Source organism: Hippocampus comes, unplaced genomic scaffold (genome assembly GCF_001891065.2).
Source record: "Hippocampus comes isolate QL1 unplaced genomic scaffold, H_comes_QL1_v1.1 scaffold213, whole genome shotgun sequence".
In the NCBI taxonomy this organism is placed as follows: Eukaryota; Metazoa; Chordata; class Actinopteri; order Syngnathiformes; family Syngnathidae; genus Hippocampus; species Hippocampus comes.
Window position 1 is genome coordinate 174,821 of NW_017806232.1, and position 26,184 is coordinate 201,004.

General features: G+C 45.4%; 2 protein-coding genes across 6 annotated transcripts in view; both read right to left on the bottom strand.

Moving 5' to 3' along the window:
• Positions 1–139: 139 nt before the first annotated feature.
• On the bottom strand, positions 140–5,875 carry marveld2a (MARVEL domain containing 2a). Of its 3 annotated transcripts, XM_019856384.1 has the most exons (11): positions 5,744–5,875; positions 4,377–4,426; positions 4,190–4,287; positions 3,525–3,760; positions 2,514–3,247; positions 1,688–1,908; positions 1,491–1,526; positions 1,249–1,409; positions 945–1,116; positions 820–870; positions 140–721 (listed from the first exon to the last, which is right to left on the bottom strand). In XM_019856384.1, the coding sequence occupies exons 4-11, from the start codon at positions 3,740–3,742 to the stop codon at positions 602–604; spliced, it is 1,713 nt and encodes a 570-aa protein (XP_019711943.1). In that variant the 5' UTR covers positions 3,743–3,760; positions 4,190–4,287; positions 4,377–4,426; positions 5,744–5,875; the 3' UTR covers positions 140–601. The 3 variants fall into 3 exon arrangements, with proteins under 3 accessions (XP_019711943.1, XP_019711944.1, XP_019711942.1); XM_019856385.1 differs by lacking the exon at positions 4,190–4,287; XM_019856383.1 differs by lacking the exon at positions 4,190–4,287 and having other exon boundaries at positions 4,344–4,426.
• The window catches only part of pi4kaa (phosphatidylinositol 4-kinase, catalytic, alpha a), a 29,475-nt gene continuing 7,089 nt past the window's right edge, over positions 3,799–26,184 (bottom strand). Inside the window, exons 13-55 of one of the 3 annotated variants that reach the window (XR_002166418.1) lie at positions 24,949–25,078; positions 24,729–24,861; positions 24,485–24,580; positions 24,220–24,403; positions 24,034–24,134; positions 23,195–23,363; positions 22,972–23,022; positions 21,983–22,091; positions 21,774–21,910; positions 21,535–21,668; positions 20,940–21,022; positions 20,781–20,851; positions 20,520–20,644; positions 20,364–20,445; positions 20,157–20,240; positions 19,381–19,470; positions 19,164–19,283; positions 18,810–18,902; positions 18,575–18,731; positions 18,146–18,273; positions 17,551–17,709; positions 17,304–17,455; positions 17,090–17,197; positions 16,555–16,775; positions 14,349–14,504; positions 14,115–14,194; positions 13,831–14,030; positions 13,265–13,352; positions 12,905–13,072; positions 12,775–12,828; positions 12,253–12,373; positions 12,034–12,163; positions 11,576–11,646; positions 11,405–11,477; positions 10,879–11,059; positions 10,600–10,704; positions 10,080–10,205; positions 9,821–9,941; positions 8,922–9,081; positions 8,746–8,835; positions 8,451–8,534; positions 7,810–8,171; positions 3,799–3,820 (exon numbers count right to left, since the gene is read on the bottom strand). Coding sequence is in view for 2 of the 3 variants with exons in the window: in XM_019856379.1 (XP_019711938.1) it covers positions 8,120–8,171; positions 8,451–8,534; positions 8,746–8,835; positions 8,922–9,081; positions 9,821–9,941; positions 10,080–10,205; positions 10,600–10,704; positions 10,879–11,059; positions 11,405–11,477; positions 11,576–11,646; positions 12,034–12,163; positions 12,253–12,373; positions 12,775–12,828; positions 12,905–13,072; positions 13,265–13,352; positions 13,831–14,030; positions 14,115–14,194; positions 14,349–14,504; positions 16,555–16,775; positions 17,090–17,197; positions 17,304–17,455; positions 17,551–17,709; positions 18,146–18,273; positions 18,575–18,731; positions 18,810–18,902; positions 19,164–19,283; positions 19,381–19,470; positions 20,157–20,240; positions 20,364–20,445; positions 20,520–20,644; positions 20,781–20,851; positions 20,940–21,022; positions 21,535–21,668; positions 21,774–21,910; positions 21,983–22,091; positions 22,972–23,022; positions 23,195–23,363; positions 24,034–24,134; positions 24,220–24,403; positions 24,485–24,580; positions 24,729–24,861; positions 24,949–25,078 (4,977 nt within the window). In the remaining variant the exon portion in view is untranslated. Of the gene's footprint in view, positions 3,821–6,645; positions 8,172–8,450; positions 8,535–8,745; positions 8,836–8,921; positions 9,082–9,820; positions 9,942–10,079; positions 10,206–10,599; positions 10,705–10,878; positions 11,060–11,404; positions 11,478–11,575; positions 11,647–12,033; positions 12,164–12,252; positions 12,374–12,774; positions 12,829–12,904; positions 13,073–13,264; positions 13,353–13,830; positions 14,031–14,114; positions 14,195–14,348; positions 14,505–16,554; positions 16,776–17,089; positions 17,198–17,303; positions 17,456–17,550; positions 17,710–18,145; positions 18,274–18,574; positions 18,732–18,809; positions 18,903–19,163; positions 19,284–19,380; positions 19,471–20,156; positions 20,241–20,363; positions 20,446–20,519; positions 20,645–20,780; positions 20,852–20,939; positions 21,023–21,534; positions 21,669–21,773; positions 21,911–21,982; positions 22,092–22,971; positions 23,023–23,194; positions 23,364–24,033; positions 24,135–24,219; positions 24,404–24,484; positions 24,581–24,728; positions 24,862–24,948; positions 25,079–26,184 lie in introns of those variants that run through there. The other 2 variants (XM_019856379.1, XM_019856380.1) reach the window with 2 other exon arrangements.

Here is a 26,184-nt window from a genome sequence, read left to right on the forward strand (position 1 = left end):
TTTTGTGTTTTTATGGTTAAAAATCCTTAAAACACAAAAAAAAAAAAAAAAAAAAAAAAAAAAGAAACATTAGCTTCGTATCCAGGACAGAAAAGAATCACATGATGGCATTTGTAGAGTAAGTGATAAAAAAAAAACAAAAAACAGCATTTGATGTTACATTAGATATTTCATGAAAGTAAAGTCACTTCATTTCATCATATTTAAATCATTTTAGCATGCTTAAATGAGCGTACCCATCATTTAGTATGTTTTCACAAGTTTATCATTAAAACCACGCGGAATGATGGCGTGCAGCATGATTCAAGTGGCTTTTCCCATCGTTTGAGCCTGTTTTTAATGAGTGGAGTAACCATTCAGCCCGTTTCAAAGGTGTTCACGCAGCATCCCATAGGTGAGGACAAAACAAAGCAACACCCGCGTGCACATCAACATGAGAAGACAACACTACAAACCACTGAGAAATTAGTGTTTTCAAAGGTGTGAAATGGTAGAACAAAATGTAAAAGACAGGGAACGAGGGGCAGCCTGAAGATATTCCAGATGTTTGGTATATTCAGCTCCACCGGACGCTTACAACCCAAGTGGACTTTTGCATCCTTTAGTCGTAGCCGTCGTTCCACTCCATGACTTTGTCGTACTCCTGAATCTTCTGCTTGATGTGCGACAGCTTGTTCTTCAGGTAGTCACAGCGTTCCTTCTTCTCCAGGAAGGTCGGGTCCTGCGGGTTCCCCCCCCAAAAAATAGTCCAATTGCAGCAAAATCCACAAGGCCTCCTCAAGGGGAGGTGACGAGAACACGACAGAAGGACACACTCACGTTTTTCTTCCTCTGGAACTCCTGAAGGATTCTGTTGATGCGATCGGCTTCCTGGAAAAGAGAAGAAAGGAAGAAGTTGGAGGCGTGGCAAAAACAGAAAGTGGAATGACGTCAGGTGAGGTCACCATCTGGCTGTTGGCCTGCTGCGGGAGGTTCCGCATCATGCCATCCATCTCGTCAAATTTCTTGCAGGCGGCCTGCACATCGGCGTGCAGCTCTTTGTACTCGGCGTACTGGTCGTTGAACACGGCGCGGTACTGGTCGCGCTCCTCGTCCGAGCGGATGGTCGGGTACTTCCTGTTTGCCGAGACACACGCGCCATGGTTAGCATCTTGATAGGGACTCGGGGACTTATCCAGCTACACGAAAGTGATCCAAAAATCGTGACGCTTCAGCGGTGACTTGACATGAGAGTTTCGAAGCACTCACGCAATGTAATCCGGAACAATAACCGGTTTGGGAATGTGCCCGGACGGTATCGCCCCCTGCAGGACTTGGGGGGCAACGGCGATGGGCGCATCCTGGATGGACACCAGGGACGATTCCTGACGGGGGGTTTTGATGCCTGCCGGAGCGCCAGTGGGTACCAGCTATTGAAGAATGAAATCAGTGAGATTCAAACGGGTAGCCAAATTGCGGCTTGGCTTCATGCCGACAGGCGGGATGCTCACCGGTGACTGTGCTGCTGCAAACTCGGACTGCCGCATCTGCAAGATGATTAAAAAAAAAAAAATGTTGTTAGCGCTTCACATTTGGGTTTGAAGCGAGGCTGGGGATTTAAAATGAAGGTTTCGAGTTAGAGTTTGAATCGGGGTTGAAATTGACACTTTGGGAGGCAGGCTAAATTTGGAAATGATTTGGCTGGGACCTCCTGCGCGTTGCTCTGGCGGTATCTGCGCGCCGCTTCGTGGCGCCACAGCTTGAGGCTGACGCCGGCGCTGATCAGGTAGATGACCATGGTGAGGAAAAGGAAGATGATGGCGGCCGTCTGTCCGGCCTCCGTCCTGCAGAAGGCGCCGCTCATGCCGTTGTTGAACACGGGGTAGGAGCACAGGCCCCCGCGGGTGGTGTCGCGGACGTAGACGATGCCTGCGCAAAAAAGACAGTGCCTGCGTGGGTTTTCTCCAGGTACTCCAGTTTCCTCCCACATTCCAAAAACATGCATGGCAAGGAGATTGAACACTCTAAATTGTCCCCGGTTGTGATGATGAGCGCGAATGGTTGTTTGTCTATGTGTGCTCTGCGATTGGCTGGCAACCGGTTCAGGGTGTGCTCCGCCTACTGCCCGAAGACACCTGTGATAGGCTCCAGGACGCCCTTGTGAGGATAAGCGTGTTAGAAAATGGATGGATGGCTGTTTGATAGTGAACAGGCAAGTGCGACTCGAGTTGAATACAAAGAGTGCTGTACCATGTTGGGCCACAACACTCCAAGGCAGCACTGAGCTCCACTGGAACATATGCAGCATCACAGCAAGAGATGAGAGTGAGCTTTGTTGGATGCTCCGATTGTATGTTTTATTTTATTTTTGAGAAGATTAAGTAGCCCATTTGTGGCAAATTAATATATATATATATTGTGAGAAAATTAGTTATTCACAGGATGTTACAGAATATACAGCTATAAATTAAAATGAATCGGCCAATTAATCAGTGATGTAAATTTGGGTTTGAGTTTTTTCGCCCGCATCGTACCTGCGGCCATGTAAAGCAAGGCGAGCGCCAAGTTGATGATGAACTCCGTCAGCGGCCACCAGGTGGAGTCCAACAGGATGGTGCGGTAGTACATGGTCATGCCCAACACAAGTACGATGATGGTCACCAGCCACGCCAGGCCCGCCACCACCAGCACAAAGGGCGTCTTGGGACCCGTGTAGGTGGTGGCACCCGTGCCGGCGCCGTAGAACCCGCCGCCGTAGGCCCCGCCTGGAGATGAGTAGCCGAACATGTTGAACCACTCGTTGTCCTTGTGGATGTAAGCGCAGACGCAGGCAAAGACGGCGGCGCCCAGCAGGAGCTCCACGCATCCCAGAATCCTCAGCAGCCCCGCCCAGGACTTCATGTAGGCGTAGCGCTGGTGATACTCCTCCACGCGCTCGCTGTAGGTCAGCCCGGTGCGGTACGTGCGGCCCGAAGCCGACTCGCCCAGGTCCAGGAGCTCCTTGCCCGAATTGTAGCTGCCGGCCGAGCCTCCATAAGGGTCCCGGTAGGACCCGGGGACGGACGGCGTATGGGGGGGCGAGCAGCGGACACCCTCGCTGGTGCTGTTGTTGTTGTTACATGACGCCACAGAGGAGTCGGGCCACGCCCCCTTTTTGCTGCTGCGGTCGCTGGCTCGGAAGAAGTTCTTCCACGAGTCGGGGATGAAGCGGTGCACCGGTTTGATGTCCAGGGCCGGGTCCAGATCCTGCTCAGTGGGGGGCCCCTCACTACGGTTGCAAACAGGAAATTCAAACAATGAGTTTTTATTTACACAAATGATGTATCTGCAGCTAAATAGATTTTGCATGATTGAACACAGTCACAGACATGTGAGGTGCAGGTATTACATTTGTCCACTAGAGGTCATCATTCTAACAATCTATATTACAATATCTGATTGAGAGTGTTTTGCTTGTAAAGGCGACGCCAGGCCTGGTGAGTGACAAACCGGGGCAACCCGTGATTTGGTAAATTCCGGTTTTATTCATTTTATGACAAGCGTACCCGTCGCTGGGGTAGTCGGGTCCGATGGGAGGCTGGTTGGGCAGAGGCGGCGGCGGGAGTGGGTCGGCGCTGCGGGCGAAGTATGTTGCCGGCTGGGAGCTCAGAGGCTGAAGCTCATAGGAGTTCTCCCGGGGCAACGTGCCCGGCGGGACCTGGTCGTAGTGAGGCGCCTGGCGGACATGCTCAGCGCGGCCCAGGTACTCGTCACCATGGAACATCAGGATGATGGGGGGGCCCTGACACACACACACACACACACACACACACACACACACACACACACACACACACACACACTTCTTAGTTCACATAAATGAATATTGACACACACGCACGTGGACATGCACTCACAAATGTACGCACATAAAAATGCAGTCACAAATGGAAACACAAAAAGTGATGAACACAAACACACATTGACACACACGCAAACATACGCACAAAGACTTAGCGACATTAGCAAGAAATTAGCCAAGTCAAATGTGGTTACACTCATAGACATCAAATGCTTTTTTTTTAACAAGGGTGTGTGGACTTTTTAGATTAGCTGTATATTCGATGTCTATGTTTGCACCGACGTGGCTGAGCGACACCGCCACCACAAAGCCAAAAGTCGCCGGAGAAGACAACGTGTCAGAATGCACGAGCGAGAAACCAGAAGTTACCCAGAATCCTTCATGCTCTAGCCATCATCCACAGTGCGTCTCCCGGCCAGCATGTGGCGGCACGGGGATGCACAGTGATCAGCCAATCAGAAGGGCAGCTAATGAGGAGGAGTTGCAAAAAAAAAAAAAAAAAAAAGGAAATTCTGTTCAATACCTCGCTGACACGCAGTCACTCGTCACCACTTACATTGACCGCCTGACGCAGGCCAAGTTCGTTTGCGTGAAGCCAATTAGCTCCTGAAACACAAACAGCACAACAACAATCAGCACTTCCTGACCTGTCTTGATTGGCTCTCATGGAGGCTCGTTTTTTTTTTTTTTTTTTTTTTGGCGAAGTCGTTAGGGGCCTGGAAAAAGTGGCAAAATAATAAATACAATAACCAAATTAATATCAACACACTTGGCCGCTATGTTGTTAGTGTAAGTAGCGCCCATCAGCAGAGACACGGGTTCAACTATGAAAGTGTCAATATTTGAGAAATAAACTTGAATGAATCAATAAAGTCGATTAATCGCTCAGCCCGGGTTTCCAGTTTAGTACAAAGTAAATAAAAGCCACTTTAAATGTTTAATAACTAAGAAGACATCATTCACACAACAGTAAAAGAGGCCGTGATTGACCTGTGATATCTTTGGGATTTGTACTAAAATGGTTCACGTTAGTAACATCGTCATAAACATGCTACACAGATACATGGTCAATAAAAACACATCCTCTAAAGAAATAAAGTTTATTGATGTGAATAAATTAGCATGTAAATTGTACATATTAGCTAGTGCAAGGGATATCACAGTACATTATATACACCACATGAAATAACAGTACTATTTAATGTAAATAAAGTGGTACAGAGACAAACATGCGGATATATATTTTAAAAAATAATAATGAGAAAACCAAAATGATATTTTTTGATGATTTCATGTATGAAGGTCAGCAATGTTTACGTGCTTCACAAATTCATCATTTTGAGACGTACGGACGATAAATTATGACAAACGTTATTATCACGAGTTACAATTAAGGATTTTAATTCGTGAACGTATACGTAAAATAGAAATAATAAAAATATAGACAACGAGGAAGCCATATCACGATTAAAATACTGTTTACATATAGCGAGGGGTGGAGACTTTTACGACATTTTCAAGAGGTCCCCGAACGCATCCTTTTGAAACATTTGGACGTAGAAAGGGTTCTGTCAGTCGTCATCTGTACCTGTGGGTAAAAAACAAAAAACAAAAAACAAAAAAACAAAAACAAAAAAGGACGTTTCGCTTCTCTCACAGAAGCTTCGTCAGCGGTCGACAACCCTGAAGTCTCCTTGAAGACTCCGGGAAGTTGCTCTGCGCTAAAGGGCTGAGCGTGGCCTGTTTGAGGACTGGGTGGGGATGGTTAGTCACGCCCCTATGGTGAAGAGGCCCATTGGTTTCTAAACTCCCTATCATTGGGTCTTCTGGCTAGCTCGGTTCACTTTCGTCAAGTCAACTTTTGCTTTTCGCCCGATAACGAACCGAAGCTCATCGGTATTCACTGGTCCAAAGTTGGCCTACCGTGTTGTTGTCCTCTTGTCTCTTTTTTCTCCTCCTGCTGCTCTTCTTCATGACAGAAAGTAGACGGCGCAACACCGTAGCTAATTTCCGCCCCCACGCGAAACTACCTGCCCATCCCTATGACGTCACCACCACCGCGCCGTAGTGTACTTGTTTCATTCACCGGAAATTTGTTTTTCTTTTTTTTAATATATGGATCTATATTTGGTTAATTCACTGCACTTTCACAGTTGGTGGTCAGAACAGGTAATTTGGGAAAATGTTTAAAAAAAAAAGTTTCATTCACCAGAAATACCCTTACAAAAATACACAATGCAGTGATACAAATAACATCCAAGCACAAATAAAAGTGACGTCACCACAACCGCGCCGCAGTCTACTCGTTTCATTCACCGGAAATTTGTTTTTCTTTGTTTTATATATAGATCTATATTTGTTTCATTCACTGTACTTTCACAGTTGTTGGTCAGAACAGGTAATTTGGGAAAATGTTTTTTAAAAAAAAAAGTTTCATTCACCAGAAATACCCTTACAAAAATACACAATGCAGTGATACAAATAACATCCAAGCACAAATAAAATCGATTTAAGTACAGTGACGAAGAGGGTATGTTTTGTTAATTTACTGTTAAAATATCTGTAAATCGGAAGCTAATCCTGGGATGCTGCCCTAATGTAACTGTGCTTCAGCTTTTTATGTCAAAGTGTTCCGGAACCTGATCAGCATCTTTCGCTGGGACACTCACTATGGGGGCGGGATTATGTAAATGAGCCATATTGTGTAATCACAGTGGGGCGTTAAATGCGGAAAGGTTCACTCTGAGACGTTTTCCCAAACAGTAGGAAGGTGACGTTATCTGTGGTCGTCGTAGTACAACGAAAGAAGCTTCTAGAAAGACTTAAATGATGCTATTTTTTAAATTTTTATTTTCAAATCAGCAGATGTGTTCTTGACAGCTGGCAGTCGTGGAATGAGCCGACAAACATTGAAAACAAAAGTTCTCGGATGAAATTCACGGACACAAATGTTCACAAATACGCACGATTTCACTGAGGGTTTGTTAAAGGTACAATTTGGAAGAGGATGGCTTCAGCGTTAGCGTCTCGCTCGCGTAAAGACGCTATTCGTCCCCTTGAGAGGTGAAAGCAGACAACCCCGAATTAATTTATGAAGGGCACGACAGGGGCTCGCCCGCTATGTTGAGGCGAGCATCCCGTGGGGAAATCCCTTCAAATCGACACAAATTGCCCCTTAAAGCAGCCTGTTTGCTTGACAGATAAACCAGGAGGGGAGGGAAGTTCCCCCCCCACTCAAAACGACCGAGCTCAAAACACAGCACATGGATAATTTTTGCATATCGAGAGGCGCTCGCTCGCGTCAAGTAAGACATGGCTTTTTTTTTTTGTTTGAAAAGGTCTGAGAAGTCGTCACATGACATAACCAGACAGACAGACAGACAGACACGGAATGTTTCCAAGCAGGTTCAACACGCACAAACTTTGTGTTCGCTGTGATGTTACGTTTGGTGTGGGAATAACAAACAGCCCTGTGAACAAACTCTCTCCACCAAATACTGCCTTAACTGCCAATGTCAAAATTGGACTTAAAAGTTGAATGCAACTCAAGTGTACTGAGGTGGGTTAAATTATTTTTTTTTAACAAACTGTAGCATTTTGCACACCGCTAAAAGGCCTACTAAACTTAATGCCCATATTTGCGACTCACTTTTGCCATTATTTTGCAGAATTTATCCTCTGTGGCTTTCAGCAAATTTTTGTGCTCTTTCTGGAAGTCATTTGTTTTTTTAGGTACCATAAAATGGGTTTAAAATAATATTTTTGTCCGTGTCTTGGGATACTTTATGGCATATATATGGTTTGAACTATTAATATGAGGAATTATTATTATTATTAATTCTTTTTGGGGGGGACTACTAAATGGATAATAATTAAAACCATTCCAAAAGAGCTAATAAAACGTGACATTTTCTAATATAATGTGCCTTGGCTCAAAAAAGGTTGGGAAACACTGGGCTGAAGACACACGCACACACATACACACGCACCTCCCAGAATGCACTAGAGTGCCGCTCTGGATTGTAAAACTCATCAGTGATGATTTGTCCTCGTGGCCTGATAAATAATACACATATGATATAAGATACACGCTTCAAAACATTTGAAAACACTGCAGACTGTTTGACGGTAATCTCGGAATACTGCAAGAAATAAAGTGCACTGGAGTGATGATGAGGAGGAGCAGAGTAAACACTTAAAGGGAGATTTCAAATAGCTCTCTTGGTCAACAACTACAATAATCAAAGTGTTCCTGTTGCGTTTTGGACTTATTGCTGCCCCGGATGCGCCGTCACCAGCTCAGTAGGGAATTTGGTTCTGGTAGTATTGCAGCATGTCGTATGTCTTGCTCCTGGAGGGGGAAACCCACAGAAAATGGATTTGCACTGGAGCGTTGCATTTTTTTCAAATAGGGACATTATGCAATAAATACAAAAATAACACATTTAAAGAAAGTTAAAAAGCTTGATTTAAAATATGTAAAATAGTATTTTTTTAAAAGCCTTTATCTCACTGAGCTGCACAAACATCTCGTGTCTAATTTTGTCAAATGAGTATGTGAACGGCGTTCCAGCCGAACATGCATCTAGCATATCGCGATGCTACATGTTAGTATTAGCTGTTCATTTACCTGCTACTGAGGAAGCAGCTTTGGATGACCTTGATGATGAACGCCGCGGCCTCTTTCTCGCTCATTTGAGGATTAAACCTGCCTCTGATTATGAGGGCAAAAAAAAAAGAAAAAAAAGAAAAACGATTCACTTCAATTGTCCCTGCTGATGTGCACTGCTTACACAAATAACATAGCTGCCACCAGCTCAGTGCTGACAATTTTCTGACACCTCCGGCTACTATTTCTGGGAGGGAAATCCCATTTCATTTTACGGTGATAAAGCCCTGCAGTAATTTGTGCTTCCGGGACTCACTTGAGGAGTTTGATGGTTTGTCCTCGGAAGCACGGCAGTCCCGTGTCCAGCATGAGTGTCACTAGAGATACCACCGCGTCCATGTAGGGACTGGAAGGAGACGACCACTTCTTGAGACACAAGACAAGCATTGCGCCGCCCGCCGGCCGTTGCCACCTGTGAGCGTTTTTTCCTACCGTACGGCCAGGTAGCCTCGCACGCACATCTCCATGAACCACTTGAAGGGGGTGGCCTCCATCTTGCCGCCCATGATCATCACCATCTCGTCCGTCAGCTTGATGTCGGGCTCCCAGCCCAGGTTGCCGCCCGGGGAGCTCTCGAACATGAAGCCGAAATCTGGGGAGGGAAAATCAAAAAGTGATACAGATGCGTTATGTTGGCGATTTGTGGTCCTTTCTGTTTTTGGTGCTTTACTGCCATCTTGTGGCGACTACACGTATTTCTTCAGCAGTTCATCTTTTGCGCCCAAGCCACTCGCGAATTTTTAAGCAATCCTTTTTGATCGATTTTTACAGTACACAGGCAAGTCAGACAGCTAGCATGTTAGCATCAAATCAATCCTCTTTGCAAACAGTAAACTAACAGGTGGGAAACATGTAAAATCCTCATCCGTTAGGCTTTAAATTTTCTTGACTCAGGTTGCTATCTGGATTGAGTTTATGTGACCAACTGTTAACATTAGAGGAGCAATTGGATTTTCAAAAAAAAGCACCCAACCGAAGGCCAAAATGTGAAATTTTTTATCGCTCCAGCTCGGTGTTCTCTCAATACAGTTTGCAATCTTTTTGTTTTGTTTGTGTGTCTTACTATAACAACTGATAGCCTGTTAGCAGTTGAGCTATTCTCTTTCCTAAATAGTACCCAACCACCAGGAAAAAAAACCCACGCAGGTTGCTATTTTACTATACCTTGGCATACTAAGTGTTAGCATTTTAGCAGCAGGTGTTCAAAATCGGACCACTGAACTCTTCATATTTCTTTGAGACCAAAATTGAATACAAATGTAGTTTCCAAATAGCTGCTGGGTGCCCCATTTAAAATTCCAGAAGGACTTGTTTTAGTTGTTCTTATTTACCGATGTGGATGAGGTGGCCTTTGCTGTCCAGCATGATGTTGCCGTTGTGTCTGTCTTTAATCTGCAGCAGGAAGAGCAGCAGGCTGTACGCCGCCATGCTGCGGATGAAGTTGTAGCGAGCCTGTGGAGCAACCACACCATTCAAGGGAGACCAATGATGCTTTCTCAACAATTTAACGGAATCTCAGGTGTCTTGACAAAATCTTTCCCAACATATCTACTTAAACATAAGGCAAAAAAAGCAATTCAAGGGGAGCACCTTCTGGAAGGCCAGCGTGGATTCGTCGCCGTATTGGTTGCGGAAGTAGTCGTACATGCCAAAATCTGTCTGTCTGCCTAGCTGGTCGCGGGACTTGCAGTCCGGGATGCACTCGATCACGCCGCACTGAGGAAGAACCGCTCGGTCACTGCTGTCAAATACTTGCAACAACGAGCCACCCCAAAAAATGCAAGTAACCTCCATCCCACAAATGAAAAAAACAAAAACCTTACTGCAGTTTTTTTTTAACCATAAAAACATAGAGTACCTTAAAAAAAAAGAATGAAACAGTTTGTGCATAATTTCATACCATCATGGTTGGCCACCAGGAGGCAGTATAATACATGCTATAACACAACAACATCAACGCGCGTTTCGTTCGTCCATCCATGGCGTTTGACATAATCCTAGCATGAAGGTAGTTGAGTTGCTGGACGAAGCAATGTGGATGTTTGGGTTAATACGCAATGTGTGCTTTGATTTATTTTTAGAAAGGCTGGGAATGCAAGGCCGTCCTCACCCCGGGAGCAGTGGCCACCACCCGGTAGGGGAAGACGAAAAGGTCCAGGCCCACCAGCTGGAAGATGTTCTTGAAGAGTCCGATGATCTGCAGCGCCAGCATGTCCTGCAAAAAAAAAAATAATAATAAAAAATAATAAAATAGTGTTAGTGAATAACCAATCGCAAGCATGCACGGAAACACTATCAAATTGTGTTTGATCAAAACTCAGATTTTCTTTTAAGGTCACATGGCCTTTCCCTGTAGGAGCCTTGGAAGTTTGGGCTAAGCGAGGCTTACCTGCCGACAGTCGTCGCCCACTTTGAAGATGGCCGCCTGCCAGCAGACCCGCCGTGCCCCATCCGGGTTGTCCTCGTCCTCGTCCAGCGAGTCGGACGGGCAGCGCAGGCCCTCGCGCTCCAGCTCGCTCACGCCGCAGCGCTTCACCTTGAACTTGGCCAGGTAGGGCGCCTTGGCTGCGCTGTGGGTGGGCACAGGGAGGATGGTGACAGATTGCGGCAAAGCACGATTTGGGTGTAAATGCAGCCCCTAAACTCACTTCAACATGATGGTGGCAAAGCGCGATTTTTGTCTAAACGACATTCCTCAAATCATTTCAACATAGTTCCTTGCACATCAAGATGCCATCAAAGAAAATGTTTCAACGTACAATACCATTAAGAAAAATCAAATTCTTTGAAACACTAAAATTATTGTTTCAACAAGCTTGATTCATTATTCAATCCACTGTCCGGAAATTGTTGCCCTCCATGAACTGTTTTTTTGTCGATCTTTTTTTTTTCCCGGATTTTGGGAATGTTGTTACCTCTGCATGGGTGTTCCAGACTTGTAGTCAATGTCCAGAACGATGGCCTCAGGGTTACTGGGCAGGTAACAGCCTAGCACACATATAGGCCGTGGGGATATGGAGATTTTTGCATCTTACTGGTTTAAAAAGAAATCATAAAGGCTGCATCGATTCTGCCATTTACGTTACCTGGCTGAACTTTGATATCCGCCAGAGCCTTCAGACAGCCCCGTTTCCTCTCCTCTCCCTTGGGAATTGGCCTAGAAGACCCGACAAAAAGTACCTTAATATTGTTGCCTCAATATGTATTCTCTTATAATTGCGCTTTTAAAAAAAAATACACTTTGTCTATAAAACCAAAACAGACATATTTTACTTAGGATCCACCATTAGCTCAATGCTAACACACAATGCAAAACGCCATAGATCAGCTAACACAATTCGTATCAACGTTGTGGTTGTTACTACAGCCATCTGGTGGCGAAAGCATGCACACCAGAGAGAGCCCCACTGAATGAAAGGATGACGTCATGATGCAAAGACCGTTTAATTCTTTACATTCTATTCAATTAGGTTTCTACTGCATATTAGTGCCTTTCAGGAACATCCTGATCATTTTGTTCATGAAACGCTGGATGCTGGCTTACTTGATAATGGCCGACACGTTGGTGATCTTATTGAAGAAGTCAAACTCTCGCTGGTAGAAATCTTTGGCCGGACCCGACAGCGATCCCGTGATCTCCTCCACCATTTGCTCCAGCAGCTCCCCGATGTCAGCTGACGAAGCCGCGAACCAATGAGACGCTCATGAGAAAAAGCCAGGACGGGAACGAAGTTCTATTTATTTATTTTTTTTAAAAACCTACGGTCCTTCTGGTGCGCCTCCTCGTCCATGAAGATGTTGGTCTTCATATTCCAGATGAACTGGTGGGCTAGCAGCTGCGACTTCTGCGCGGCCCACAAGATGTACTCCCTCACGTAACCCATCTGAGTTTAACAATGTAGCAAGTCAGTGCTAATAATATTGACGACAATATGTTGATATTTCAAAGAGAAAACCATGAGGTATTATTGAGAGTGCATTTTAAATTGCTTATACCACAAAGAATTATAGTTTGTACTCCGAGGCAAAAAAGTAGCCATTTTTTTGATCACATGGAACGGCCAGCTTGCACACAGCTCAAGCCAGACACATTGGGACATGGATCCAAGTCTCATCTTTTTGGCTCTAAACAACATCAAATTGGATTCTTTGGCATTCTAGCACATCTTATTTCATTAAAAATCCATAGCGGTGGTGTTCAGAGCCCCGCCGCCCTAAAATGAAAATTATCTTATCATCTCAATATTTAGGGACCCTTACTTTAACTAACTACAAGAATAAATACCTTATCATAGCGCAGTGCTTGTACAATCTGAGGGATGTAGAACAAGATGGCGTCCTGCAAGGGGTGGGGGGTAAAAAAATAAATAAATAAAAGCACCTCACCGATGAGGCAGCAGCCGCAGGCGACTTACCGGAGGGAAGGAGCGCAGCACCTTAACGCCGTACTGCGCGGTGAGCGGGTGCGGCGGGTACATGCTGCTGAAGTAGGACAGGCCTGTTGGCGGGTCGGCGGGCGCCCAGCACAGGATGTGGCTCAGCTCGGGAGAGTCGGCGTCAATGGTGTGCCACGTTACCAGGAACTACCACAACATAACAAACGCACATTTCAAACCAAAAAGTATTACGGGAGAGCCAGTCAATTGTGTGGTGGTTGCTGTTAAACTTGAATGGCCTCCACCTCTCACAAGCAATTCAGCTTCTCTGTTGCATTGTGAACCTGGCAGCCATTCTGAAGCTGCCCCACGCCCCCAAAAATATGGAAATGGTCAGACCTTGACGGCTTCTGGAACGTCGCTAACGGCGCCGGGGTCCAAACGCACCAGCCGGGTCACCTCCGCCGTGATGGCGTCGTTCTTGAACCTGGTGTGGAAGGCAGATCTGTTGCATTAATCTTTGCCTCCCGTTAAACTGTTCAATTGAAAAGTAATTTGAGTCATTACATAACTGTTCAACATTGATGAAATGAATCATGCAGTAAATAGTTCAATACACTTTGATTTCTCCTATTTTCTGCAGTTTGTTCAATTGAGGCTCCCACCCAAAAAAATTGAATTATAAAAATAAATTCATTAAAAAAAAAAAATCTCATGAAGTAATTTGTAACTAATGTAAATATTGTAACTTAATTGAAATAAAACAAAATGACACGAAAGTTAATTTGTTCAAAATAATTTTAACTTTAACTTCAAGTCACATTTTAAATAACAAACACAATTCCAATGAAATTGGGACATTGTGTAAAACATTTATGTTTTTATTCTGTTTACCACAATGTCCCAACTTCATTCGAATTGGGTTTGTGCAAAACAATAAACTTTCACGACCCTTTCAGGCCAACCTGCTGGGCAGTTGCATGGCGAGGTAGGGCGCGATATTCCAGGCCAGGTTGACATTGTCCTTCCACTGCTTCTCGGTCAGGCTGATGTATTTGGACCTCCAGTTGGCGATGCTGGTCTCCACCGACTGCTCGGTGGCAATGGCCAGCTCTTGGGTGCACAGCGGATTGTACCACGTGCTCAGACGCTCGATCTCGCTCGCCTGGCCAGAAGAAGGAAGACGACTCTCCATAAAGGTGGGCGGGGAAGAAAAAAAAAAAAGATCTGATTGAAAGCAGATACTCACCAGAAGAGCCAACAAGAGGGTCCTGCGCTTCATGTAGTACTTGTGGAGCTGCGTGCCTCGGTTGCTCTTCTTGGACGCTCCTGAGAGACAAATTGTCACGTGCTCAGCTTCTGCTAATCAAACCACTTAAAAATTTCCAAATTAGGGTTTTAACAAATGCACGACCAATATGGAGGTCTCCATTTAGGGGTTAGGAATAAGGTCAAATGAATGCTGTATGAAACAAAGCCCTACCCGATTTCTTGGATGCGGTGGACATGCCGCTGGAAAGTGGGTACGTATTAATCCATCCCTGGCTGCTTTGCTGCGAGCGACTGCTGGAGTCGACGTTACTGCGCATGTCGGCGGCGTTCATCACCGACAAACTGTTCAGCGACGGGTCCTGGTTGTCTGTTCGTAATTACACAAACGAGCATTTAGAACACAACACAATAGCAACGGGAACGGTAATAAACTGGCAGCATCCACATGATTGATGATGGAGATGTTGAGGTTTACATGCACGCCCCGAACTGCGAACGTCCTTGGCTTACCAATTGACACTGAAACAGCATTACAAAATTGCGACCAAGCAAGACATTTTTCTGTCCCACATGACAGTTCGGTGTCAGTTTAAGAAGCTTCACAGCTGTCACATTGGTACAACGTGAGGCAGTTTATGGTATCCATCGCAAGTTTCTTGAAAAAGGATTTGTTGGTGATGACAACAATCTAAAGTTGGTACGGGTGAAACTGGCTCCACCTCTTGGTGTGCCACAAGGCTCTTCTCTAGAGCCCTTATAGTTTCGACAGTTCGTGAACTGGTCCTCCTAAGTTTGATTAAAGATGACAAAACTAATTGCCCCATGGGGATAAATAAAGTTTTCTGAATCTGAAAATAGACTTTGTAATCGCCAACATACAAATCATTGCATTTCTGGAATGCTTACACTAATTTACAAATGTAACAGGGCAGCTTGGTGATGAAGCGCTGCCTCATCTGAGTGCTTGCGGTTTTCTACAAACTGTGGCCACTTTATCCTCACATGGGTCGGGTGTGTCCTGGAACCTATACCAGCTGATTTTGGGCAGTATACGGGGTACACCTTGAAGTGTTTGCCAGGCAATTACAGGGCACACATTGACAACCAACCATTCACACCTAATGGCAATAGACTTTTCTGATCCATAATGTCATGCTACATGAGCAGAGTTTTACATGCACCCCCTCCACACCTGAACTTGGGATGATGACATCCAAGATGGAGGGTTCAGGGACTTTCACAATGACTCTTTCTCACGGCGCCTTAAAGAAATGATGAGGGGAGTTGGACTTCCTTGCACATTGGTGGATTGGAGAGAAGGGGGGCGGGGGGGTCTGGCTGGTGAGCTGATATGATGAGGAGTAGTGCATCTCAACGCAAGTGACAAATTTGTGCTTCATTTCCTCACCGCTGCCAGAATACGCTTTCAGATTAAGGAAGACGACTTGAAAAGAAGTTGAAACCCCTACTGGGATCAAACCCAGAAGCCAAAACAAGGAAAATAAGCTAAATACGGTCAACACTATCGACACCAGTATTTCCCAGACTACAACAAGGCACATTTCTTACTTCCTTGCACATTGGTGGATTAGAGAGAAGGGGGGCAGGGGGTCGGGCTGGTGAGCTGACATGATGAGGAGTAGTGCATCTCAACGCAAGTGACAAATTTGTGCTTCATTTCCTCACCGCTGCAAGAATACACTTTCAGATTAATGAAGACGACTTGAAAAGAAGTTGAAACCCCTACTGGGATCAAACCCAGAGGCCAAAAGAAGGAAAATAAGCTAAATACTGCAAACACTATCGAGACCAGTATTTCCCAGACTACAACAAGGCACATTTCTTGAGACAAACCTCAAGATACACCCTAGAGAAAAATGGCACAAGAAGAATACATGCAGCACAAAAATAGTGACCTCATCTCAATCTACTCACAATTTGTGCAGTGTGTAATCTTGGTCTGTTTAGTTGAACACTAGTGTAGAATGGGGCCTTACCGATCACGTTTTTTTTTTTGGTTAATTCTGATATTTTGAAGAAAAAAAATCTGATTATTACAATACTCATTAGCTGAGGCACGTCAGTGGCAGACAGCGGTTAGGAACCACTGATCTAGACGACGTCGATGTACGAGCAGCATGGTGAGGATTGAGCAAAGCATCAAATTTGCCACGAACGAGGGCCTGACCGAGCACGTTATTTTTTATTTTTTTGGTTCATTCATATTTTGAAGAAAAAAAATCAGATTATTACAATGCGCATTAGCTGAGGCATGTCAGTGGCAGTCAGCGGTTAGGAACAACTGATCTCGACGACGTCGATCTACGAGCAGCATGGTGAGGATTGAGCAAAGCATCAAATTTGCCACGCGTACACGCATGCTCCCACCGTGCGCCGGCAACACCGCTGAGGCTTACTTAAGATGGATATCGGAGAAGTGCTGGACACGATAAGCGATCCAAATATCCCGGCAGAGAGCGTGCTCGGGGCCGAGGTGGTACCAAGCTCACCGGGGGGCACCAGATGGCACGCCGCCAAATACTTCTTGTCCGACAGGATGCTGGCGTAAAAGCGGATCATGACGCTGATGTCCTCGCGCAGGTGCTTGTCACCCTGGGTGGGAAACTTTGGAGACACGCTGCAGACGGAACACAAGCTGAGTTTACTTCAGCTACTCCTCACATATTTCTCCGCTTGCTGATGAGATCAACATGGCTGGATCAAGTTTTTACAGTGGGACCTCATCCATATGAATTGAACTGCCATTAATCCGTTCCAGCACCACAGAAAAAAAATTTTTTTGATTAAAAAAAAAAAAAAAAAAAAAAACTGTCGTAAATTACATTTTGGTTTGCAAAACAAAGCAAAAAAAACGCATGCGGCAGCTCCTTAGTGGAAAAATCTATAACGTGAGCTCGTGGTCAGTCAAGGCACCGATGCAATTGCATGTACCTGAAATAATCAAAGGCTGTGGAGTAGATCTTCTCTCGGAGGACGTTCCTGACGGTGGCGTTGGTGATTACATCGGAGTGGAGCACAGCCAGGCCCAGCGTCAGTAGCCTGCATCAAATACAAGAAATAGAAAAATATATATATATATATCGCACATACTTGCAAATAGGTAATTCTGCAGGTATGAAAATGAAAGACAGCTAGTAATGTGCACCTGAAGCGAGGTCCGATGGCAGCCACGTGTCGGTTGAGGTTACTCTTTGCCCCGCCCACGTTGAGCGAAAGCGAGCGCTGGAGCAAACTGCAGAAGATCTCCACCTGGTCAGCACTGGAGTACTTGGCGATCTCAAACCTTTGCACCAGAAACTGGATACAAGGCGATGCAACAGCGTGAGGCGGTAGTGACGATGCCCCCACCCCCACAAAAAAAAAAAAAAAAAAAAAAAGGTTCGCAGGCAGACCTCAATCCAGATGTGGTGTGGAGTGACGTCCGGCGGGCAGGGGACGGGCTGGCTCTCCTCGGACGCCGCCAAGGGGTCGGCCTCCTGTTGCGCGTCGGAGAATAAGCCCATCTTCAGCTCCACGGTCATCTGCCACGCTCCCGCCATCTCACGCATGAACTGCAATCAACAACAATAGTTTGTGTGAAGTGTATTCACTGAATGTGCTGTCGTACTCATGCGGTGATGTGTGCCTTTAAGGAGCCTGAGTCGCTCCGAGTATGTTCTGATGTTTTATTCATCTTGTTTAACTCATTGACTCCCAAAGACGTATTTAGATGTCTTTTCAGATGACACACATTTCATCCCAGTTCCTCATTTTATATTGACTGTACTTGAAAAGGGTCCGAAAATGGCCATTTTCAGACGTCTTTGGGAGCGGATGAGTTAATAAACGCCTGATGGGCGATCAAGCGACCGTGGCTCTCCTTGCCCACATACTCGGTCATCGTGTTCCTCCACTGCTCTATGTTGTTCAGCCACTTTTTCACAAAATTCGAATTCAGGGTCGTAAAATGAGGCTAGCCCCGAATTATTCACATTTTTTTGTCTTTACCGGTACTTCCACGCCAACACGCGCGGCCAGCAGCCATTCCCAGCACGCGATGGCCGTCTCCATGCCGTGCTCGGTGAACATCTTGAGGGGAGACCAGCAAAGGTGGTGCAGCAGCTGAGGGTCGCACTCTACACAAGAAACATAATCGCCACAATGTTTGGGAGGAGCACGTGTGGTGTAGTCACAATCATATTGCTTCTAATTGGCTGCAAAGCTAAGGCAGGGGAGAATTATGATTTCGACAAAAGTAGTGCTTTACAGGAACTATGTTGAAGTTGAGGAGCTTAGGTTTTCACACAAGTTGTACTTCACAGCTATCGTGTGGGATTTATAGGTATGCGTAAAACCCTCTGGGGCCCACTCCCAAATTTGGTGTCAGAGAATCTCGGGTGATTGGTGCCCCCAGTTTGAGAATGATGATCACCCAACCTTTGCTGCTGATGAGCAAGGCAGCAAGCTTGAACATGGCCTCGGTGAAGCTTTCGGGCTGGGCCGAGTCAAGAGCGTCTCCAATCTGCTTGACCATCAGCCGGCCCAGGTCCGGCTGGCCCCGCACCGCCTGGGCGAAGTGGATCATGCCCGACACCTACAAGCAAGAAATGAGGAACGATCCGCCTCGTGTCGGAATGTGACGGGCGGCGACGGATTGGACGGTCTTGCTGACCTCTCCGGCGTATCGGTTCCTCAGATTGAGGGAGGCCATGAAGTTGGAGTAGTCCTTCTTCACACAGGCTGGCCTCTCGGTCAACTGAGTGGACTGCAAGGCAATGAGAGGAACAATACGAACGCAACTTATTTTTGCCAATTCATGCTCATCAAGAGGACATTTAAAAAGTAACTTTTTTTTCTCCTTTTTGCTTGTCAAGGGTTCAATCAATTGAAACGTGTTTAACACTTTCAGGAACAGCGGTTACTACGGTGGACAGCTGATCATGTTATCGGGTTACAGGGTACATGAAAGGGTCAAACACTGGCGTTCAACATTTGGTCTTCCATCCATTGTGCATCTGTTCCCTACCCCAAGAGTGGTGCTCTGCCGGTTGAAGCCGGCAAAGTGCAGGATGCTCTCCGTGGCCATGGCCAGTCCCGTGTGCTGCGACAGACCCGACACCCAGTTCTGATGTTTGTTCAGGTACTCCTAGAAAAGATGACCCGACGTCTTGAGACCACGCAACCGACAAAATGGACTCCTAACCGCAGGAGAACGAATGACAAGAATCAGTCGGTGTAATTACCTGGAGGTGGGATTTGGTGACCGACGGAGCCCATTTCATGGCTTCCTTGAGGATTTCTCCGCAGCGAGCGGCAAAATCCTTCACTATGCTCTATGATCAGAGAGACAAAAACATATGAGAGCAGGACGACACTGAATTTGTGGATGAACAAAGAGGTTGCTGTTTTGTGATGCAGGTCTCGATATACTGTACATAAACAGACCTGCGCCACATTTGCCCTCAAGCCAAAGTAAAAAAGAATACAAAGAAAGCATGTTGTTCCCTAACCATGTTTAAAAAGATGTTCCAAACAAGTGAGCTAAAAAAAAAAAAGAAAAACAATCTGGCATAGGCAAAACAAGAAAAAAAAACATGATGACTCTGAAGCAGATTGAAATATGAGCTTGAAGGTTGTAATTACTTTACATGCTAATTTTTGGATAACTAAGACTATGCTGTGTATGATTAGCTCTCATCTCATTTCATTATTTTATGAGTCGAATCTGTACTCAGAATTAGGGGTATGACCATGTAGTTTTTTTTTTTTTTAACTTCTTCCTATTCTGTTTGAAAACGTGCCATTGCATCGAAGAACGGCAAAACTACTGCCGCCTTTCTTTTGAATTTACAAGCTATCTTGTGTTGATTACTTTTGTATTTATTCAATAAATAAATGAAAAAATAAAAAATAAACAACTCCAAATTTGCCCATTGCCCTTTGAAAAGAAACCAAAAAAAGAATCAAGTAACAAATGCGAAAAAAATAAAAAAATAAATAAAAATTAAAAAAAGCTCACCTCTCTGGCTTCGTAGGTATCAGGGACCGTAATCCTGTACGGCGTGTCCGGAATGTCGTAGTACGGTTGGTCCTTGTGGATGTCCTGCATCGTGAACACGAGCACGTTATCAGGTTACAAGTTATCATTATTGGTGCAAAAAAGGGTTTGGATGCGATTCACCGATGACAGAACCTGAATGTGCTCTGGGCTGCGGCGGTAACTTACAGCGCTAAGTGAGAGCGAGAGCGTTTGCAGGATATCCAGCATGGTTTTCAGCACACGGCCGCTCCAAAGTAGGTGAGGGAAGCTGAGGACGCAGACACACAAGACAGACGTTAGGTCGGCAGGCGAGGCCGGGCCGGTGTATCTGTCCATACTCACGTTTCGGCCAAACCGGACAAATATTTATCGGCCACTCTGCGGATGCGCTTGTGGATGTGATTGAAGTTGACGAGCAGGAACTGGGCGTGACGCTCCAGCTCCTCCTCGTGCGCTTTGGTTTTTGCCTGAAAGAGGAAACGTTTTTTTTCTTTTTCAAAAATAGCAGTCTGTTGTCAGGCAGAGTTCGGTGATGGGCGATGAGGGCATGAATGAGATTCAAGTTGTGCGCTGAGGATAAATATCACGTTTGCGTGGTCTTACTTTCTCAATCATCATTTGCAGGAAGACCTCAAAGACTTTGTCACTGACGGCGACCACACACTGCATCATGCCTGTGAGCAGTAAGGACACACTCAAGCAAAAGTTCTCATGTGCACAAATGTTTGCGTGACTTTTTTTTTTCCATCCAACTCCGCTTACCGGATTTGTCCTTCTGGATGGCTCGGTCCTCAAAGTACCGAAACATGACTTGGAAACGTTCAGAGTCCAGCGAATTTAGCATCCTGATGGCAGACGACACGACGGGGACTTTCAAGAAATTAATCTAAATTTCGATTTTGGCTTTTTATGACGATAAAACGTTAAAATTGAAGAAAAATGATTAATGTGTCAACCGGCGTGTTGTGTGTTTGCCAGTTCCAATGTTGTCAAAGCAACCTGAATGCCCCATGTTGCTTGCGCAGCAAGGGTGTGGATGTTTTTCTGCTCTTTCTAAGCATGCTTTAACCTGTTTAAGAAGAGCCCAGTTGGAATTTATTGTCGAAAATAAACACACAACTGCAAGCACAGCCCCCAATCCAAATTAAGTTTCGACGTTGTATTAAACATAAATAAAAACAGAATGCAATGATTTGCAAACCACGTTCAACCGCCAGCGTTATTATACACAAGTGACATATTACACACAGGATTTTGCGGAAATTAACTTTGTGACTAACCTACTTTATGGTTATTTTTTTTCCACCATATATTTAAAGTTGAAGTGTGTGAGATGCAAGGTGTGTGTTGACCCCACCTCATGTATTCCAGCCTGTAAACAGACAGCAGATACGTGGACATGGCGAAGTCCAGCTTGTTGATGAGCGCGGCGCCCTCTGGTGGCGGGTCCAAGAGATTGATGATGGTGCTACGCAGCTCGTTCAGCTCCGCCTGGGACGCAAAGAGGGACGGTTTAAAAAAAAAATAAAAATTTAAAAAGCGATGTCCCACGGGAACACGCGACTTGGTGTGTTTGAAGCGTTTGTGTCGCAATACCGGCGTGACCGTGTCGTTCTTGAGCGCCGAGTTGTACTGCAGCTCGGAGCGGAGAGGCTCGCCGCTCGGGAACGTCAGCAGCGGCGATTTGGTGGCGATCTCGCACACGCCCTCGTACCACTCTTCCGGCCACAGACCTGGATCGTCGGAGATGAGACGAAATGTTGTTAAGAGAAGAGAAATAAATGGAATGAGGAAAAGAGTCATACCTGATCCTTCCACAGCAAAGCCCATGACCACCGAGTAGAGCCAGAAGTCCCTGAAGAGCTTCTGTAGGCGTGGTTTGGCTTCCTTGATCGGGGGCAACCTTTTAGTCAGCTGACCATCAGAGAAATACGTCGTTAAAACTCGAGAGCATTCGGACAAAATGTCCAGTCAATGTTTATTTTTAAAGGACGTTAGGAAATGTTCAAACAGAGAATAGAAGGGAAACTTCATCCTAAAATGGCTGACTTCCTGTGTCTTTTCTGGAATGGACTCTTCAGACTTTTTGGTGGGTCTACTCGTGAGAAATAACGCTATCAAATTCCATATTATAGATTCAAACTGGTTTCAGGGGTTGAATTTCCAAAACACTGAGAAAAAAAAAACCCAAACAAACGAACTGAAAAAAACGACAGAATTCACACTAAGATGGTCATTTTGGACCAAAATGGGGGACTTTTTGAGGGGTCTGCTCATGCCGGAAACAGCAAAGTAGAAATTTGGTAGACAAGTCAAGCTGCAAGAGCAGAATTTTCAAGACAATCGGAAAAACCCTGAAAATGACAAAATTGATCGTAAAATGGCAAATTGCCACCAAAATGGCAGACCTCTTGTGCCTTATCAAATATGACTTAAGACTTGTGGGTCTACTCATGATATACTTGTCTCCCTACTTTCATGTCACAAAATGAAACTGACTTCAGGGCCGAATTTCCAAAGAATTCCTCGGAGCGCTCTTGACTGTGTAAGATTTGTGAAGTAATGCGTTAGACATGGGGAATTTATTTGGCCTACGCTTAACAATGACACGAAACTATTTCAAGAGGACCTTCCTTGCGCTCAAAAACACTGCAGAGAGACATGGGGAATTTATTTGGCCTACGCTTAACATTGACACGAAACCATTTCAAGAGGACCTGCCTTGCGCTCAAAAACACTGCAGAGACAATGCAGCATTAATTTCTTCCAAGACAAGTCATTAAAAACACCTCACCACTGCAATGACAGGGATGAGCACGCCCAGGTTGCCCGCGCTGCTTGACGCCTGCAGAAAGAGACGCAGAAGAAAATGAGGATTAAAAATATAAAAAAAGCCACAAAACATGCATTCAACTCAGACTGACAACTCAAATGAAATGTACGTTTCATGTTTATGTTTAGAACGACACAAGAAAGTGGTGAGCATCTTGAGAAGGTGCGATACAATCAAAACGGACCTTGAGAGCCGGGCCTTTGTCGGCCGCCCGCTCGCTGGCCCTCTTGCCCTCCAGGCCCAGCTGCACAAAGAGCTCCAGCAGGTTGACCAGCAACTCGTCCACCATCTGCTCAGCCTGCAGGTTGGCCGCGATGTTGCCCAGAGCGTTGATGACAGCCAGAGAGCAGTGCCTGCACACGCGAGGCGTAAGATCCATTTCATTCGAGCCAACGTCAGCAAGTGGTTCTCAAACTGGGCTCTTCAGACCCCAGGGGGTCAGTGAGGCGGAACTTAGAGGGGGCGGAGGTTGCTAAGGCATTTAGGTGTGCAAAATGACAGGAAACCCAAACGATAGAAAAAAAAATCTGAAATAACCTTGTGAGAAGCAACAATACTGATACCAGCCTTATTTTAAGCTGCTGATACCAGCCATCGATACCAGAGACAGAAAAAATAAAATAAAAAAATCGGACACAAAGTCCTCCTTAGCAGTAGTTGGCGCTATACTGCGGCAGTGTAACACTTCAGCAAATCATCATCTGCTTCAGAAGGCAAGGTCTTTGCTCACAATTTTTTTTCTCATTGTGTTCAATGAAATATTACATATCGATAGTACGAGAGGTATCCGTACTCAGTAAGTGTGAGCACTCAAAGAGTGAATACTCATACAGGTGTCGGTCAGAAAAAAAAAAAAAAAAAAAAAAAGCAGCACTGAGCATCCCTAATAATTAACATAATGTGCTCATCAAGTATCAGTAATTAGTATCGGTGTGTATCCTAGTATTTGTACTCGCTCTGGGAAAAAAAAACACAGGGTTATAGGTGCATCCCTATAACGTGCAACAATCAAACTAAGCCAACCTGTATCCGTGGTCTTTGTAGTCCTTGGTGGAATAGACCATGGAGCTGGCCTTGACACTGATTTGCTGAAACAAATTCCACACTTCCTGGTAGATGTATTGCTGCAGACGCACACACACCACGACAACATGTTAGCGAAAGAAGCAACCGAAAGCGCCGCCGGAGACTTTTAGCGGAGACACTTGCGTTGCCCGTGATGACCATGCAGCCCAGCTGGTCGATGATGAGCACGTCCAGCTGCGACGGCGGCTGGCAAAACTTCTGCTGCAGGATCTGCAGGATGGGCTCCATCACGCGGGGGGTGTCCCGAAGCGCCACGGCGATGTGGCCCAGAGCCCGGATGGTGTGGTCCGGGATGAGGTGGGCGTCCCTGAGCGACATGGGACAGAGAGCGTTTGGATCTTTCGCCAACAGCGCATCAAGCAGATCCGATTTTTTTTTTTTTTTTTACTTGTCATTCTCCTGGGAGATGTAGAGACGATTGGACAGGCTGGCCAGGAAGGCTTCCACGATGACGTTATCCATAGTCAGCCCTGCCTTCAGACACCTGTGGGGGAAATTGTCTTCATTTGCGTGTACTCATGTGGATTACGCACATGATTTGTGATGAAAAATGTGCGAGATTCTCAAGAAATTACAGTGAGCGCCTGCTTTGGACGTGCCAGCGTTTGCAGCGCGTGTGTTTCCCACCTCACCTGCAGATGTTATCGATGGAGATGTCTCTTAGCTGTTCGTACATGGAAGGTTGGCTCTTCTTGCTTCCCGAGTTGGCGCTGATGGTGGACTGGGAATGCTCGTTGGTCACGTGGATCTTGATCTCGCCGCCTCCTTGAGGAATCAAGACAGGGAGGAGGAGCGTCCAGTTTTAGTGGCGAGCCGCAAGAACGTGGCAACGAGGAAGGAGGCGAGGCTCACCGGGAGTGCACTGGCTGTGGTACTTGTACAGCTTGACCAGGACCGGGGAGGGCACCACCAGGAAGTCCCTCAGCGATGTGGTGACCGAGTGGGCGACCACCGGGAAGCGCTCGCACAGGCGACCCAAGCCCTGCAGGCGCACAAAAACGCCAAGATCACGTCAGCTTGCCAAATGACAACTTTTCAGGAAATCCAAATAACAGCAACTTGCTCGAGTTCAAAGTCGTGCCAAGGCCCCAGTGTGCAAATAGCCTTTTCATACGTCACAAAACCAAATGCGTGTCCATCGTCACCGACATAATAGCGTATTGGCCCGAATATAAGACGGTGTTTTTTGCATTGAAATAAGACTGAAAAAGTGGAGGTCGTCTTATATTCGGGGTCTAGACGTTATACCCATTCACGACGCTAGATGGCGCCAGATATCAATAAAGCGAATGCTGAACTGGACTCCCCAGGCCAAAGTGAACCCCTGCCATGATAAATGAAAATAAAAATAGAGGTAGCACAAAGAAGAAAAATAAAAAAAATAGCGGTAAGAAAGAAAAGAGAAGAAAATAATAGAAGAGATAACAGAAAATGGAGAAACGTAGCGACAATCTGGAGAAAAATGGGTCGAAGATCGGCCAGGTTAACCGGCAGCTGAGGAGAAGTTATGATGTCATTTACATTTCAAAAAAAAGGGGCGTGGCCTGGACGGGGGCGTGGTCTGGACGGGGGCGTGGTTACTTACAAAAGTGGCACTAAACATGCTGAAGATGAAGCGTATTAAATTTACACAGTTTGAAAATTGAACAGAAAAAAATCCCAAGATCGCCACTATTCTTTCAAGTGAAAATTTGTGCAATTTTGCCTATGCATTCCTGGTGAGTACCAATATGTAACTCCAAATTTGCTGCTCAAAATCAAAACAAAAAAAGAAAACCCACCCCCTGCCATATTTAAGATTTGTTCATGACTTGTATTCATAAAGTGTTGTCTAAATGTGATAAAAAGCTGTTGATTCTTACCTCATACAGTGATAGTGAATATTATGCATACAATTTATTATGCATAACCGTGCTTTATTATCCAAGACAAAACGTGAATTATCAATATGAATATAAAACGCAAATAAAAACAAATAAATGTTATCATGCTGTTGCTACAAATGCATACCAAATAAAAGTGAAAATATCATCCTCGTATATTTGAATAAAAAAATATATACCTCGGAGTGTACCTGTCTATCGGCGA